This window comes from Amphiura filiformis, chromosome 3 (assembly GCF_039555335.1).
Source record: "Amphiura filiformis chromosome 3, Afil_fr2py, whole genome shotgun sequence".
NCBI lineage: Eukaryota > Metazoa > Echinodermata > Ophiuroidea > Amphilepidida > Amphiuridae > Amphiura > Amphiura filiformis.
The window spans coordinates 66,247,353-66,266,207 of record NC_092630.1 but is presented as its reverse complement, the minus strand read 5'-3'; the positions used below and the strand labels follow the sequence as shown (position 1 = coordinate 66,266,207).

The following is an 18,855-nucleotide window of genomic DNA, read 5'->3' as shown; positions in this document are numbered from 1 at the left end:
GGGTGACCTTAATATTTGTGTTTAACAATACTGTTCCAATCTGTACCGAAATATAAAAATATACACAACATCTTTATTTGCAAATACATGTAGCAACAATTTTTACGAATTGAAATGCAAATACTGATCGGTATGTGTCTTTTTGCGATATATGAGCAGTTTGATGGAGCCGTCCTGCTTTTTGACAATAAGGGTGTCGAGGAACGGGCCGTTTTATGGTCCACTTCCGTTTCATACGTGAATTTTATGTTGCCAGTCTTATCAATCTGATTGATATGTGATGTTAACCGTTCGACTGAATCTTTATTCACAACCTCGAGCACATCGTCCACATATCTTTTCCATAACCGGGGTTTGATATCTAATGGAGCAGTAACTATGTCTTCTTGCTCCAGCCATTCCATATAAAGATTGGCTACTATGGGGCTGACCGGGGACCCCATCGCGGTACCAAATTTTTGCTGGTAAATTTGCCCGCGAAAAGAAAAATAGGTTGTGGTTAAGGTGAATTCTAACGCTTCCATGATGTCTTCCGGTGGATGAGAAAGAGGGGGCCAAAACACTCAACAGAGACGAGGGGAATTACTTTCTACCGCACATCTACGACCAACTCCTAACAGCGCCACCAACGTCAGCTCCAACCGGAAGCAGCCGTCAAGGTGCAGGAATTGGTCAGTCAATTTGAGAAAGTGCTAAGTCTTAGCACGAAACTGTCATTGAGGTACGTAACATCAACCCAAATTTTGGATTTGTATACAAGAAACTCTAATTATCTGTTTTATTGACAATCCTGATGAACTTATTTGCGGAAGTAAAATGTTAGTAGCTCTTGAAATGATTTCACAAGAGCGAAATAAAAATCATTGGGGCCTCACCACCCCACCCCCTATGGTCATCTTTGCACTACAAGCAGGTTGTTCTCATCACCTGTGTACATGTCTGCAATCATAGATTGAATACCGCTCTTTTTAGAGATACTAATCTTACAGGTGCGAGTGATCAGCATAATATTGTTCAATGATGAAGAACCGCGCACAGTGTCATCGCCCTGATATCTTCATGGCAGAAATCGCCATGGTAGGTTGAATCCACAGCCACGCATGGCCATTTTGTTCCGACCTTTGAGACGCATAATGAGCCGAGGGATCTGACTAAGGCTACTGACAATAACCTGGTAATTGACCTCTCTGTGTGTGAGTGAGTATGTATACGCCATTATGAGGTCAATGGTCATATGCTTTTAGACTGCTTGCACGAGTGAGTGCAGCTAGCCTACGCTGCACTAATAGTTCGGCACATATAAAATCAGAATATTTTTGTCAGTTTTTGAATTCAAGACGCACGCTTCTTCCTCAAGACGCTAGCTAACGACTATCATATCCATTAAACACGTATATTCAAGTGCAAGGAACCAAATCTGGTTTCTTTAGACTAAATCAATTACGGGAGATATTCATCATTTTCTACCCCGGTATCCAAAGATTTATCGTCTAATATCAAATCGTGCATAGCACATTCACGTGTATCGATCCCGGGTATTCATTTCAGTGTCTCTCCTGTATAATGTAATTATTAACCGGGCGATGTCGGTGTGCCGCGTGAACGTACTAGTGCAGCGCGATATAATCTAAAACTGTTTTCAGCTATTGCTATGGTAGTTAATCCGATTGTTACATCACTTCGCCAGCGAATACTTTCGTAATCCCGCATGAATATTTTCAATTCATTTTTCCTTTCTGAGCATCCTCCTCCCCCTATGTCTTTAGTAATAAACCACCTTTGTTAAATGGTAAGTTTACTGAAACTTGTTTCCAGCCAGGTACTCCCATAGCTACTAGTATATCGGATATGTTGTATAGTGGTTTAGAATACAATCGTTACTATAGCAGAGCGTAAATCGAATTTAAGACAAATCATGTGTCAGGTGTGTTTACTTAGATTGATCAGCCATTATATTCATAGATACTTTGCTTTCGTACATCCTCGGAGTAAAAGGCAACCCTCTAATCCGCTTTCTATTGCTGTGTTTTTAGTTATGGTAGAACAGAACATTCGCCAGAAGTCAACAATTTTGAAACCCGAGGGGAAGTCTGAATTGCAATTATCAATTCCTAAAGCCGTGTTTGTAAAGGCCCATTGAGATTCATTATATTCACTGTAAGATATAGCTACTGTAAAGAAGTCACCGAGCTATACAGAGCAAGATATGTTTTTACGCTTAAATATTATTTTGTAAGAATTGTTATTCACAAACGAAACGTGCGACCTCTGCATGATCACAAACAAGTGAAATAAATAGTTATAATGTGAAATGTTTTGGGAAATCTAGGGTTTTAAAACTTACAATCAAAAATCGAATGTTGTTCAATCTACCATTTTGAATTCCACACCACTCTTGAAATAAAACATTAATACTATTATCATTATAATGATTTATGGTGTTCATGCAACAGCTGATACAAAATACATGTTTCTGAACTTATTTAAGGTGGTACTACACCCCCTGATAAATTTTGCGACTAATTTTGCTTTTTTCTCAAAAAATAACTACACACTGGTAACAAAAGTTATGTATATTATAGGGGAAATGAATCCAATTAATTCACTGAAATTTCAGTGATTCAAGACAAGTGGTTCATTATATATATTAAGAAATAAGGTACATTCTAGCGGTACGTTTTTTCTTATCATAAATAACGTACCGCTTGTCTTGAGTCTCTGAAATTCCAGTGTAGTAACTGAATTCCTTGCCCATATTATATACCTAACCTTTGTTACCAGTGTATTATTATTTTTTGAGAAAAATGCAAAAATAGTCACAAATTTATCAAGGGGTGTCGCACCACCTTAAATGATAGACGAAAAAATAAGCAAATATGACTGCACGGTCCATAAACAGTATCTGATGTAGTAGACCCTGGAAGGATAACATCCATTTCCGATTATGATAACAAAATTTCTAGAATGTTCATGTCTGATTACTGCGCAATTCTAACAAATTGATATAATAGAGTGAAGGAAAACACAAAACGAAAATAATATCACGTAGCTACAAGATTTTTTAATTACAAAAAGGAAACAGACCGAATTAATACTGGTACTGTTTCCGCCATTGAAAATGCAAGTATTTCCGATATTTAAACTTACGTAATATCAATAAAAGTACATCAACGAATTCTTGTATACGAACAGGTAAGATTATCAATCAACATGATTAAAATATATGTGTGCTTATTTGAATTCCATGACATTCCCAAATAAAATATGGCAATGTCGATAATAAAAATTCTGAAAATATTGAGAGATTTTGTCATCTGCACCCATCAGGTTCAACATCATTATCCTTCCAAATTCTCACGGACTGATTTAAAACTGTTTCCTCAACCATTCTTCCCTAATTCACAAGAGAATTGGCTGAGGTAATGAAATATAAACAGTGAACAGATACTGTGTATGTTACTAATCGGAAGGGACTTTGGAAGTAGATTAATAGTTTCAGTAATGGATTTGACTAAAGGTGTTGTATTTTAATTGATACCGGGGTATAAGGTTACTTTTGTACAATGATCTTATTTTCTTAGATATACAGTTTCATCCTGAGAAAAACGATAGCGTTGTGCATAATATTAACACAACGACTCAAAGGAAAACATTATCTGACGTAGTGAAATATGACAGGACTGCTTCTTATGCCTCATTTGATTCCATGTGTTGTTACCTGTCTGGTCATCTAAACATATATATAAAACTACACATGGTGAGATCATTTGAAACATACAACTGAATATAGATCAAAGGAAAGAGTTTCTGATTGAAGTAATCAAATTATTTGCGAATAATAGAACAATGTCTTTCTCTTGTACTAAGCGACACATGTTTACCTTGACTGCACTTGCACGTGGGCGAACCGATAACGGGAAATCGCACTTATAATAATACAATTGTTAGCTCAGACAGGCTTATTACCTTATTGTCTTAATCAATACCAGCCTGGTCGTATCTGAAAGTATTGGATAACCATTGTAGGAGCTACATATTATTAAATTACAATTGCAATACGATGTTTATGTTAGTCACAAGGATAAACTGTTTAGGTTTTGATTCGGCATGCCTTGAAGGTCCAATTATATTCGGTAGTGTGGTGACGTCTTATCAAAATAGCCCTTATTATGTAAATGACCATTCCAAATTGTATATTGTGCATTGAATTGCGTTTGTAAATTCTAAAGTAATAAAAGCTATGATATTGCTTCTTTTACAAAATAATAAGAGAGTATAAGCTAGTTGTTATGTTATCATTTTCTGTGGCTTCTTAAAGCCAAAAGCATTAAATTAAATATAAGTATATAAGTACTTGACATTGAGTATTTGTAACTTTTGAATTAGTTAACTTTGTCAATTAATATGTGTGCTCATTCAAGAATAAAGTCAACTACATGTATGAAATTGGTGTATTTGATGCTATGAGTTTGCTGATGATGCATGACAAAAATCTTTTCAAAAGTTGCAAATATAATTAATGTCAAGTACTCTCGTACATTGTCGTAATGCAAGTTTCCTGATACTGGGTGCCTGATTATAATGCTAGTGCCTGATTGCAATTGACCATCTAGTCAGAAACGCGGGGCATGATATCAAATTTAGAATCACTGATAATGATCAGAATATAGACAACACCATAAAAGGATACTCATTTTTGCGACCTTTGAAATCAACAATTCATTCATTCATTCATTTGTTTTATCTCTCTATTCATGTGTGATTACTCAAGCATTATGTGACGTGCCCTCAGTAATTTAAATTGATCATTTATCTTTGTTTACGATTTAAAGCTACTTCATGAAAACTTGGATTCCACTTTTCCCATGTAATCACAGTAAAACAAAGTCATGACTATTTATGGATTGGGAATTCCTTGGAAGATAAAGTGGACATGACATCATTTCGGACATTCCCCAGGAAGTGTTGTAATGTGAAAGGTAAATGCTTATAATTAGGCATGGGAAATTCCAGATTACATCATATGTGGTGAATGAAGTTATAGGTTATTAACATAATGTGATTTTTTGATGTTTAGTATTTAAGAAAATGTACATGATTTTGGTGAGAGATATTATGACAGCGTAGTTGTGTAGTTAATGTGCTTACAATCCACATACCTTTAAAGAAAGAAAATTGCGAACCAGTTTTATTATTTTGTAAAAGAAGCAATATCATAGCTTTTATTACTTTAGAATTTACGAACGCAATTCAATGCACAATATACAATTTGGAATGGTCATTTACATATAAGGGCTATTTTGATAAGACGTCACCACACTACCGAATATAATTGGACCTTCAAGGCATGCGGTATTAAAACCTAAACAGTTTATCCTTTTGACTAACATAAACATCGTATTGGAATTGTAATTTAAGAATATGTAGCTCCTACAATGGTTATCCAATACTTTCTGACAGGATATGAATTACTTTGAGAAGAAATGAAGATGATATGAAGAAATACTTTTTGAAATATAGAAACAAATCCATATGGGTAGTTTTTGTTTTACTCTTTATTTATAAAATGGTTTAGACCCGCAGTCCAAAACTAATCAGACAATACCTATGTTGTCATGCAGGTAAGTATCGAGTTCGTACAGGTATTTTCATTAATTTGTACAAAATCCATCTTTAAACCCTACTTTTATAATAGCAACCTAAAACTGATATAACCTAAAGTATGTGCGTATTATAAGTTCTGTGTAAGCACGAAGCAGACTCACTGCTGCAATCATCGAGGAATGAGAAATTTTTCATTTCATTTCATTCGGCTGCGAAGCAGGCGACTACAAAGTTTCTCCATGTACTACGATCTGAAGCCAAAGTGGCAATGGCATCTGGCAGTAGAAAGTTGTCGAAATCCCCAACAGTTTTTGCACATAAGACAAGTAGGATGTTCTTTGCCTTCCAGGTCTTCTTTTACCATGTAATGGGGTGTAGAGAGCATATCTTCTGCATGGTTCATCTTCCTGCATCCTCAGGATATGTCCCAGGAATCGTAGTTGTTGTGATCTGACAGAGTTGATAAGAGGCACAGTGTTGGTGATGGCATAGACCCTTTCATTTCTAACATGGTCGGTGCGCTTGATGTTCAGCATTATCCTGTAACATGATGTACCAAAAGCGTTGATCTTATTTTCCATATCAGTAGATATCACCCAGGACTCACAGCCATAGAGCAATACTGTAACACAAGTGGTGTTAAACAGCTTGACTTTTGTTGCAACAGTGATTGTTGGACTTCTCCACAGATGCTCCAGTTTCCAAAATGCATACCAAGCAAGCGCCTTCCGTCGGGAGAGGTCACTGGTGCTAGAGCCCATCATGGAACCAAGATATTTAAAATCAGTGACATACTTGATGGGTTCTCCGTATACTTGGAGTGGTGGCTGAGGATTGCAGTTGATGGTCATGTACTCAGTTTTGGGAACACTGGTGATGAGACCCAGGCTTTCTGCTGCAGCCGCTGTTCTGGTCAGCTGTGCCTGTGCCCGCGGGATGGAAGATTCAAGCAAGGCAATATCATCAGCGAAATCCAAGTCGTTCAAAACCTTGGCAGGATAACGCCTGGAGCGACGCGGGTGTGTTTCAACACCGCTGTTATTCCCTCGGTAGCCATCGTCATCAAATAATCGATGAGAACAATGAATAGGAATGGGGCCAGAACATCCCCTGCAATACTCCAGTAGTCACTAGGAAGGGATCCGAGATGTTGCCATCTACCAATACGGCACTTTGCGAATTAGTATACAGTACACGTATTGCCTTTACGATGCTCTCAGGGATACCATAGTGCCGCAAAACAGAAAACATCATCTTCCTGTTGATTGAATCAAAGGCTTTCTTGAAGTCAATGAATGTTATAGTTAGTGGAAGTTGGTAACTATGGAAAGCCTCCATGATTCTACGGAGGATATGCGTTTGCTGTGCACAGCTTCTGCCTGGTCTAAATCCGGCCTGGTTACTTCTTATTACAGGATCAACATGGTCCCTGATTCTATTCAGTAGGATCCTATTGTACACCTTAGCTGCAACTGACATCAGTGTGATTCCTCTATAGTTGTTCATGAGGCTGAGGTCTCCTTTCTTTGGAAGGGGAACAATAACATTGGTAATCCACTGTTCTGGTGGCGTAAGCTTTGTAAAAACTTCTACGCAGAATTTATGGATGATGTCTACCATAGCTTCACCACCACCCTGGAGTGCCTCAGCGGTAATCGCACAGTCCAGTCCAGCAGCTTTGTTTGTTTTCATTGCTTGAATGGCTTTTCTTGTCTCTTCCAGGGTAGGGGATCAGCACAAATAGGCAAGTCCTGGTCGGCGGGTGGTGGGAGATCAGATGTTGGTGGTCCATTGTCATTGTTCAGCAGGGCACAGAAGTAGTCCTTCCACTCAGCAAGTAGTTCTTTGTCGCTTGAGGGATTGACCCATCTCTCTTCTTCACTTTGGGATTTGATCTCTTCTTCTTCCCCGAGATGTCATGGATTATTTTCCATGTGGTGTTGTAATTGCCATTTTCATTTGCTACTTGCAGGTCTTCCATCTGCCTGTGTATAGAGGCAAGTTCATCGGCCCTATATGACTCGTTGAGCTGGGTGTTGAGCTTTCTCCACACTTCTCTGGCATGGTGAGTTCTAACAAGTAGATATGTCTTCTTGGCTGCATCTCTTTCTGATCTTAACTTGAGGGTCTTGTCTGTCACCCAGCTTGGCATTCCACAAGGGCTACATTTTCCAACAACCTCTTCCGCGACTTCTTCGACTACTTTCTCAAACATTTCATACCTCTCAGAAATTGGTGACTGGTCGTTGTCGTCACACTGGAGGACCTGGAATCTGTTTGAAAGTTCAATCTGGAAACGGTTCTTAGTAGGAGCATGAAGCAGCTTCTTCCAGTTGTACTTAGGCCTCTTACAAGGTTTACCTTTGGTGGTTCGGAGACTGGTGTGCAGTCGTATGCTGAGTATTCGATGGTCTGAATCCAGCTCTACAGAGTTATAAGCTCTGCAATTGCGCAGGGAATTAACCCACTTGCTGTTGACAAGGATGTGGTCCAGTTGGTGTTTTGAGCCCGTTGGGTGCATCCATGTCCAGAGACGACTTTTGGGTTGGGGAAATCTTGATTGTGAAGGACGGAGCTTGAATTCCTGGCATAAATTCACTAGTCTCTCTCCATTGTCATTTGTTGTGTCGTAAAAACAATGAGGACCAACCACAGCTGGATGAGATACATGGCTATCTTGGCCAATTCTGGCATTGAAATCACCAATGACGAGGTGGATGTTGTGCCTCTTCACCTTTTCAAGATGGTCTTCTAGTGGATTATAGAAACTGTCCTTTTCTCCTGAGGTTGCTGATTCAGTTGGAGCATAAATAATTGTAACTGTAAGCTGGGGGTTCCCATTAAATGAAGCTGTTAGTATTCTTTGATTAATGGTCTGCACGCTCTGAAGACACCTATGGATGTGCCTTGACATTAGAAGTCCAACACCTCCCTGCCTCTGGTCTGTGGCAGAACTGTAAATAAGTACCCAGTTCTTGTCGTCTGACCATAACTCGTCAGTGGGGGATGATGTAATAAGACGGTGTTCTTGCACACCGACAATATCGACGCCTGCATCGCTACAACCCATAAATAGTTGATGGGTTTTTCCTTGTTGGTGTAGTGTACGCACATTGTAGGTGGATACTACAAGTGGTTTGAAGGTAGGTAGACGAGACATATCAGGACCAACAGTCTGTGATGGTGTGCCAGGTTCCCGCTGGCCCGTCATAGAGTCAGAAGAAGACGTCTGCCCAGCTACCTTCGATCTAGTATTTGGATATTTGTTTGTAGTTTTCGTAATCATTAGTTTGCCAGACTTATTTTAGTCCGTGTCTGGCAACTGAACGGGTGATCAGCCCTGAACAGCATATTTCCGGAGGCAACAGCAGCCGAAATCCACATATTTATAGTGGCACGCCCCTGGCCCGGAACACGTTGGCCAGTGAAGTTATTTGACCTATGGTGACATGTTCAACACCATCCTGTTGACCGTTGGAATGACATAATCATTCTCGTCCGCTCTTTAGCCGTTGAGAGTTGTACTCTTCATCCGCCATTGGAATAGGTGGTTCCAAACTATTTGAACCATAGCTGGATTAGATGAAGGATACTGAGTGGACACTGAATGGATAAAGGCTATAGTAAAGTGAGACATGGCAGAACACCTTGGAACTAAGACTAAACCTACCAGAATACAACACATGGTCTAACCGCACTGTTCTCCAGCAGTTTAAGGAACAAGTCCAGCCGGCACATAACTCACAAGGTGCTCTTGAGAGACCAGTATTAACCCTAACCTATCAAAGCCATGAAACACTTCCTATACTCTTTATACAATATTCAGCACTAAACATGTATCCTCCTGGGAGCACCCAAAGGGAAATCCAACACCAGAAACATCACTGATTCTTTGCAACCGGGGTTGCAGGTGTTGGCAAAGGTAATTTTCAGCTCCCCGACACTGCAGCAGTGTCTCCCTTTATGAGAAATAATAGCAAGCAACTATCATGTAATTGAAATTTGATCTTGAAAGATAAGAAAGTCGGCAAATGAAGTGAGCTAAATGAATTTAAAAACAATTATGTTCGCAGTAAAAGCAACCATTTCTCTCGTAGGGATTTCAATCGGAGAACCAAATTATGCCGAACAAAGTAGTGAGTAGGGAGATAGATAGGAGGGAGGGGTAAAGAAAGGAGAGAGGGGTAAAGGGTGACATACAAGGGGGAGAAGTGGGGGTGGAGATGGAGTATAATAATTCAACAACTTTTATGCGCATTCTCCATTTGGCAGAAACTATTTTTACACAATCTGGTTGTCTTCGTGGCAAAATACTATACTCGTACAATATAAACATCTTACACAAGGTAAAAAAGCAGAGTAAGTCTAACACCAAGAAAGACAGTACAAATCAGACAAAGGGACTTGTTGTGATCCCGTACGTAGAGGGACTTGCAGAGAAAGCCAATCGTATCTTCAGAAAGCACGGTATAGCGACGGCCATGAAACCGAACACCACTCTCCGTAAAATGCTAGTGCATCCAAAAGACAAAGTTGACCCACTCAGCACCACCGATTGCGTATATGAGATTCCATGCACTAACTGTAAACACACCTACGTGGGGGAGACGGGCCGAAAATTTAAACTAGACTGAATGAGCACCAAAAGGAAACGGCTAGGGTGTCAAAGACCAAAACCAACTATACCCGACAATCTCGCAAGCAATCAGCGAGTGAACAGTCCAAGTCCGCCATTGCGGACCATGCGGTCCAGCAGAACCATGTCATCAATTGGGACAATGCTAAGATCTTGTGCAAAGAGTGTGATGCAAATACAAGAAGAATCAAAGAATCCATTTGGATCAGGAGAAGAGGCCCGAACGTCATGAACAGAGACGAGGGGGCCCACTTCCTTAGTCACGTGTATGATCCTCTCCTGGCTGATAAAACACCCTCGTCGGCCGGGATTCGTCCAACCGGAAGTAAGGATCAACTACCATCATTCTGATGATGCCTACCGACCATGATAGGCGAAACCGTCAATAGTGAGTTACATTTTGGTTTTGTTCAAATGAAATCATTTATAATGTTTACCAACAAACCTGATGAATCTATTTAGTGACATCTTACATTACTTTTCATCTGCCGGGGTTAAAACAGTGGAGTCGAGTGATAACGGCTGAAATTATATACATATTGAAAAAACTCATTGTTTATACTTTGTTATTTGACAGAAAAAAAAAACATTATTTTATATTGAAATCATGAGTAGTTTTAGACATTGCTCAATGCTTTCCTTAATCGCTGACAAAAGCTGAAAATATTTGAAAATATCAACCAGCGAATAAATTTTCTGTCATAATCAATATGTAAGTTTAATGAAGAGATGAAATATGCATTCAAATAATTGCGCTACCCGTTCAATAAGACTTAAAATAATGCTTGTTATTTGGTGAGCGACGATAGACTATTGTTACAGTAGTATAGAACAAGTCTATTCTAGTCGTGTGTCTGCAAAACATGTTGTCTTCTTTGAGTTGCCTGGGTTGGGTGATGGTCTTACTCGAATGTCACTGTCAATATATACCTGTATGAATGAAACCTGGCACGGACTGACGACGGGAATACAGATAAAGGAAATGACGATTGTTTGTCTTGCTTACATGATGAGATTTTATTCAGTGACTTTCACTTATTATTTGAACAGAAAGAAAATACATCCATCTAAACGCTATCTTGAAAAGTAGTAACTGATTACGCGAGTCAAGTGTGTATATGAACATCAACTAATTCAGCAGTACAAGTACAGTACAGATGAATAAAAATGGAAAAATGGAAAAACTAGACAAAAAACACTAATTCAGCAGTAAGAGTCGAATTTTAGTTGTCTTTGCAGGGGATCATATCAATGATAAAAGCTGTTTTTGTATAACATGTTCTTCATTTTTATATAAAACTAATGTAGATATATTTAATGACTGGTCTTAATGACAGTGTTTAAAAGATTTTCTCTTTATTCCCTCAATGTTAGGTGGAAATAATTTAATATTATTGCGAAATCTTCACGATAAGTCAGTTACTGTAGTATACTTCAAACTTTCCTGCTGATTGGTGTTGTCATTGTTGTTGTAGGAGGATTGACATTAAATACAATTGCCTTATATTAAATCAACAGTGCAAAAAGAAAATTGTAACAAGGAAGAAAGACAACTAACTTAAGGATCAATACCTTCGAAAATGCATTATATCTGCATTCTAAAGCTGTTGTCGCGTAGAGTAAAAAATATATACACACACGAACTAATAAAAAAGAGCAGTCTCGTGGCTATATAAGATCCGTGCCCAAATATGTTTTAATAGTCTATTATTATGTTTTGCTCTTATACGTCATACAGACTCTTGCTATTAATTTGCTGCACAACTAGTTTCATGGGAAGCGGCTCATACCAAAACTTTCAGCTTCATATGCACAGTTTTATGATCCTTACCACAATTGGTGGGTAGGGTGTTAACAAGTTGAGGTAAATATCGTGTTATCATTACATAGATTGATGTACAAAAGTAGGGAAGTCCTCAGTAAAATCATTCAGTTTTTCAGATACCATAGCTTTATTGCTTGCATTAGATCAACTCAGTAAGAGAAATCACCAATAAAATGAATGAAAATGGAAGCTTTTGAAAAAACGTAATACTTGGAGTGAAGCAAATGGAACTTCCTCGAAGATGTGATCGATAGGAAAAAATGCACTATGGGAGGTGTTTTAAAGCTGATGAAGCATATGCATACCCTCTTCAAAGATGCTGTATAATAATATGCCACGCTCCCGCCATTGATTGATACAAATATATATTCTTAATAATAAATGCATGAGATCGGTTAAAAAAGAAAAAAATTCCTCATAATTGACCTTCTTGGTAAAATGCATAGGCCTTGCTCGAAAAGGTAAAAGTACTTTGTTGAGACTAAATTCTATGGAAGTACCTGGCACTACTCATCAATTCGATAATTATATAACAGTAGATAAACATAGATTCAATTGCAACAAGCGGTATTCTTGACATGAACAGTAGAAGCGATATTGTAATTCTATACGCACGTGTCACTTTTGTTCAATAATTTAATCAACGATTATCTTTTTAAAAAACGGAGGCATTATTTCATATGGAGCAATTTGTCCGAAATGTTCTTAAGGGATCTAGATTCTAGAATGAGCGTTTTGAGCGTTTCGACAGTATTTTTTGTGGGACATGAGAGCACATCAGACATATCAAATTGCATTCTGAATGGGCTATTCCAGATGTATTCCGCACCCCCCCTATGGAAGACATTTAAAATTATTTGATATCAGAAGGACATTCTTCGTATTCAGAATGCAATTCGACATGTCTGATGTGCTCTAATGTCCCACAATAAATACTGTCCAAACGTTCATACCACATCCCTTAAACTTTAAACAATACTAGTTTGTTAATAAGTGTCTTTAAATTTAATAAATAAATGCGTTCTTGGCTTTATAGTGGCGTTCTTCTACTACTATTTTGCCAATATCGCTTGAAACCAACAAAGGTTGTTTGAACTATACTCCAGAAATAATATTTACAAGTGCAAAGAATTGTACTTTTTGCAATACTTTTAACTCTCAAATCGGATTGACAACAAACTCGCACAGGCAAAATATATTATATCAATTTGTTTGTTCTAACGTTTCATATAAGTTCATAATGTTATTTGAATGGCTGCCATTTTCGTTAAGTCAAATAAGACAAACATAACATTAAATTTCCAGCATGGTAATATTGTTGCATCACAAGCTCGTCACACTAGTCAGGAATATTTGATGGTATGCCTTTCTGCGAGCACACGGGACCGCCCTTCAAAGATTCCTAGTTTTTCTTGTTGTCTCAGTCAATTGTGGAAGACGTAACTTACATGTAAAACAACATTGAATTGAACAAGTGTCGCCTACGGTAACTGGATAGCAGGATGTAGCAAGAATATACGCGCTCAAAGCCACAAATATACTGCCAAAAATCATTTTCTGCAAACGATCTGAAAAGTCGTTTACAAACTAGAGGGAGCAGATCACATGTTTTTGTTGTAACGATTTCAAAATTACATGGTCGTTCATCGACAGAATTTTCACGTACCATTTGGTTCGATGGCAAAATAATTAAAGAGGACGTGTAAGTATATAGAGAGTAATCTATACATCTAATACATTCTCATGATGAATGAAAAAGACAAACATTCCACGCAGTGCGTAACCTACATGAAGAAACATTAAATGTTAATGATGATAAAACTGTTAACATATACCCTTTGCTCTTTGTTTCGTTACTTAAGATATGTTTACTATCGCTATAAATTAAACATAGCTTACTCTGACCATAGCTGTAGTTAAAAAAACAATATTGAGACGAATATGTATGTAGCCATTCACACATTCTTTCTCGGATGATGGTTGCATGAGTCGGTAAAAAGATTTGTTGGTAACAATCTATAAGATAACTTATTGCAATTGCAGTTAAACTCGGAAAGGTACCTTTGACATTGTTGCAAGTCGTAAATGACTCAAGGCCAAAACCACCTTTTACCCAAATTCACTTTAGAATACACAACAAAACACACTGTTAACAAAATCTGAATCTTGAATGAAAAGTATAATATGATTGATAACGATTTTGCACATTAAATGCATGCACTTTATAGTCGTCACACCAATAATCACTACTTATCCGGCAGTCTTCTTCTTGTTGATTACAAAGTTATGTTGCACTCAATGTTCCGGACGACTGATGTATAATAATATATCCTGATTCGCAATTGTCCTGCGGAGATCACTGTACAGCGAAGTCCACTGTAGACTTGCATTTATATATCCTTTGCGTATAAAATCCTCGGACAGATGACAATTTCCAAATGGTGCAGCATGCAGCACTCTCCAATCACTCAATTTCACTGGCCATTGAACCATCTGAAACAGTCCGAAATCTTGGTGTTATCTTCGATAACTGCATGACTATGCGTAACCAAATTTCTTCACTCACACGCAGTGTTTCATTCCACCTTCGCAATATTTCTCGCATTAGACGATTCTTGGACTTTGATACTAGTAATGACATTATCCGCTCACTTATCTTATCCAGGCTTGATTATGGCAATGTTCTCCTCATGGGTGCCAACACTACTGATATCGCTCGCCTTCAGACCCTCCAAAACTGGGCTGCTAAAATCATCTTTTGTGCGAAGAAAAGGGGCCATGTATCGCCGCTTTTACATCAGCTCCACTGGTTGTCTGTAGAGGATATAATAACATTCAAAGCCATGCTGTATGTTTTTAAATGCCTTGCCGGCATTGGACCAGAATACCTGTCATCATGTCTGGAACTTTAGAATCCTCGCGAGGGCCTTAGATCCGCCTCAGATCGCACTCGTTTGAATGTGCCGATCATTCGCAGTTGGACTTTTAAATCCGCTGCCGACAAGGCATTTACCTACAATGCACCTCTGATCTGGAACAATTTACCGTCATCTGTGCGAAGTGCTGAAACAGTCTCTGCCTTTAAAAAAGGCCTCAAAACCCACCTGTTTCCGCAAACATAATTTTGCTTGCTTCATTTTTCTTTTGTTTTTCAATTGTTTCTTGTATATATTTTGCATATGTTTTGGTTTTTCACGCTGTGATCTTTTGAAATGGCGTGTAACAAAAGCTCTCGTGTATGTATGTATGTATGTATCATGTTTTAAAAACATTTTGGTGTTTGCTGAATAGTATCCATGAGCAAAACACTTTGACAGCTGTTTAATGCAACGAAATAGCAAAAAATAGCGAAAAATGACGTTGCACGAACTGCTGTCCCCCGTCCAAAAACAGACAATTCATACCGCATTATGTCGTAAGAACGCCTCTACGCAAGATGATTTTTGAAAAAAAAAATCGAAATTTATTCACTCGTTCTTGTCTATACTAGGTGAAATTGCAACCCCCAAAATGGATTTTATTACATGTCGGACTCTACTTGTTCTATTTGGATACTTTGATTCGCTTCATAACACGACAAACATAACATTTTTCTGCATTTTGTAATGCGTTTTTTGTCATTTCGGAACGTCATTTTTTGCTACCAACCGCAACGTAACCGCCTTACGGGAATTCCACGGCTGACCAATTTACAATGGATTTCACCCTCTACAAGGCATACTAACTAGTTTTCGTTCCCGTATCGCGTTTCACGTAAATTTCGCAATCTCTCTACTATCAAGGCTAAAACGGGGTTCCTGTAGGTAGCCAAAAAACCAAAATGCAAAATGAGTAGGATAAATTTATTTTCTCAAATAGAAAAAGAAATGTGGTGGAAGTGTTTCTAATAATGAGCGCGGCCTACAGAAAACAGTGACGTGCCAATCGAGGAAGCCGGAACTGGGTAGGGGAAACATTTTCCCCTGCATAGACTCGAAAAATAATAACATTATTTTGGCCCATTTTAGCATTCAAACTGCACATTTTGCGAGTTTCTTGCGTATTGTCCTGGTAAATTCATTTTGGTATGACAATGTTACAATTTCGTCCCTTGGGCAGTTTGACCAGTGCACCACAAGACCGGAAACAAATTTGTTTCTGTGTGTTTTGCCTGAGATATTTGGACAATGCAGTTTAATTTGTACATATCAAATGAAACAAAAAATTATCCCTGCAGCTGAAATGGGATCGCCCTCGTGAGGTAACAATTGGGTGCCTTGTTTGGTATCAGGAGGGCCAATCACGGGCATCCTTGCTTGGAGCCGTCGGTGGCCATTTTGTTGGCTAAGGCCATTCTCTGTCAGTTTTTCAGCAAGAACGGACGCAGACATTTTTTATTCAACTATAAGACAATGAATAGGCCGTCACAGCTTACAAAAAAGTGGGTAGTGGTGAATCCAACGGATGTGGACACAAAACACATCAAGGATACCTCGAATATGAACAACTGGAAAAAAAAAAAAAGCAAGTAAGCTTACAGTTTACAGCACATCACATTACATGAAATGAATTGTGACGGTACAATGAACAGTCCGGAGTTGTTTGTATAACTCGATAAAACTTTCGTGGTCGATTGTCTAAACAGTGATCTGAGGAAGTCATTCATGTACGAGTACTATTGATTGGGATTGCCGGACTGGTGGTATGGAATAATTCTAATGTGTTGAAATGTTGTAGGCGAGATCTTAGCGCTATTACATTTGTCAGAAGAGAGACTACATTTATCCTATGCTTGTAAGCGGTGGCAACAGCCGATGGCCAAATAGAGTATTTGTATTTTGCGTCAACAGTGAATAACACGGTGAGACATTTGCTTTCAAAATTGTCAAACGTGGTCGTCTACATGTATACATGTATGTACATTATTAATGGTAACATAGACCACTGAATCACGGTAGTATATAGCCGGGGGGTCACTGGGTTAGCAGGGGTTTTGAACTCATAAATATTTATAAATCATGCAGGTAGTGGAATGGAAATGCTTGAAATTAAGGGAAAGCAAAGTTTTGAACCATTTCTATGTTCATCATAATTATATTAGGCAGTCTGAAGGAACACAATCTGTTTCTGTTCTGGTTTGAAATTGAAAGTTGTATAACAACACGGTTCAAAATTTTTGTTCTGAATTGGAAAATCTCTCTTGGTATTTAATAGCCATATGAGTGAATTTAGCACATGTTATCATCATGGGGTGGACACGTGATGCTTTGTCTTGGTAAAATTATAATAGGCCTAGTCATATGAGTGAATTTAATCGTCATTTTCAAAATTTGTATCGCAATCATCATGGCATTGGACACGTGATGCTCACTCTTGGTATATAAAAGCCATAATTTATGAGTGAATTTAATTGTCAATTTCAATCTTTTGGCAACATGGTTCAAACATTTTGTTCTGAATTGGAAAATCTGTCTTTGTATATAATAACCATATGAGTGATTTTAATTTCAATCCGTTTAGCGCAATCATGATGGGCGTAGACACGTGATGCTCTCTCTGGGTAAAGTTATAATAATAGTCATAATATGAGTGAATTTCATGGTCAATTTATCGCAATCATCATCATGGCCGTAAACGCGTGCTTCTCTCTCTTGGTATATAAAAACCATATGAGTGAATTTAATTGTCAAATTCAATTTTTTGTTAGCGCAAGCATCATGACGTGGACACAGGATGCTCTAATTTTGGAAGCCATCCGGGTTTCCATTTGGATAAAACGAATCACAACAAAAAAGTAACTTCAACGCTGTCGTCTATGTCGTCTATGAAAAACAAAACGGCCTTTAAAAATAAATAGATAAATAAATAAATTTTTTTTAAATGAATAAAAAATGGATTTAATTATGTGTTTTTTGACATTTATTACAAGTTCAATTCAAGGTTGTCGGAGTTCAAATAGATTAATAAAGGAGTTGAATTGTTGAATATATTGGATGTCATTTATAGACAGGCATGAATTATACACAAAGTAAAATGGCTTTGCTGGCAGAATTTGCTTCTCTTTTTTCTGTCTTTTAATTCACTGCAGGTCATGTGGTTACTTCGAGACAGGTGGTAGAAGGGGGACATCTTGCGGGATCTGCAACAGAAAGTCGTAATTACCATGCCTATGACAGTGGATGGAGTATATTTTGAATCGTAACCTGGCTCTATGGGGAGGAACGATCTTTGTTAGAGCACAAGCATGATGGAAACGGTAACTTCTCTAATGGTGAAATTTTATTGTGTATAACAGCTAACTACATTTAGAGCATGTACAGATAACGAAGAATCTTCATCTACATTAGATACAGTGTATCCTTCAAAGAGAGTATTGTTGCACCTTAATATGGCGAGGAGGCGAACCAAAATGCTAGTGGTGAACGGGAAGATTATATATTATACAGTTCTTCATGCGAGTAAAAATAGCATAAGCAAAGCTCTGTATGCTAACAAGTCCATGTCAAAAATGCTTCTACGAATGGAGCTGCAATAAAGGATAGAGGAAGATCATTCCATAGTTTGATGGAAATGCCAAAATTTATTTTGTACCACTGATTGGGCTTATATTATTCTTGGGCAATATGTCCATGTCAAATAATACAAGAAACAGATGAAGGAAGCGGTGGATGTCAAAAATGCTTCTACGAATGGAGCTGCAATAAAGGATAGAGGAAGATCATTCCATAGCTTGATGGAAATGCCAAAATTTATTTTGTACCACTGATTGGGCTTATATTATTCTTGGGCAATATGTCCATGTCAAATAATA

General features: G+C 38.1%; 1 protein-coding gene across 1 annotated transcript; it reads right to left on the bottom strand.

Moving 5' to 3' along the window:
* Window positions 1–7,405: 7,405 nt before the first annotated feature.
* LOC140147446 (craniofacial development protein 2-like) lies at window positions 7,406–8,815 on the bottom strand. Its single transcript, XM_072169222.1, has one exon. It carries the CDS (start codon window positions 8,813–8,815, stop codon window positions 7,406–7,408), a length of 1,410 nt encoding a protein of 469 aa, XP_072025323.1.
* Window positions 8,816–18,855: the final 10,040 nt, after the last annotated feature.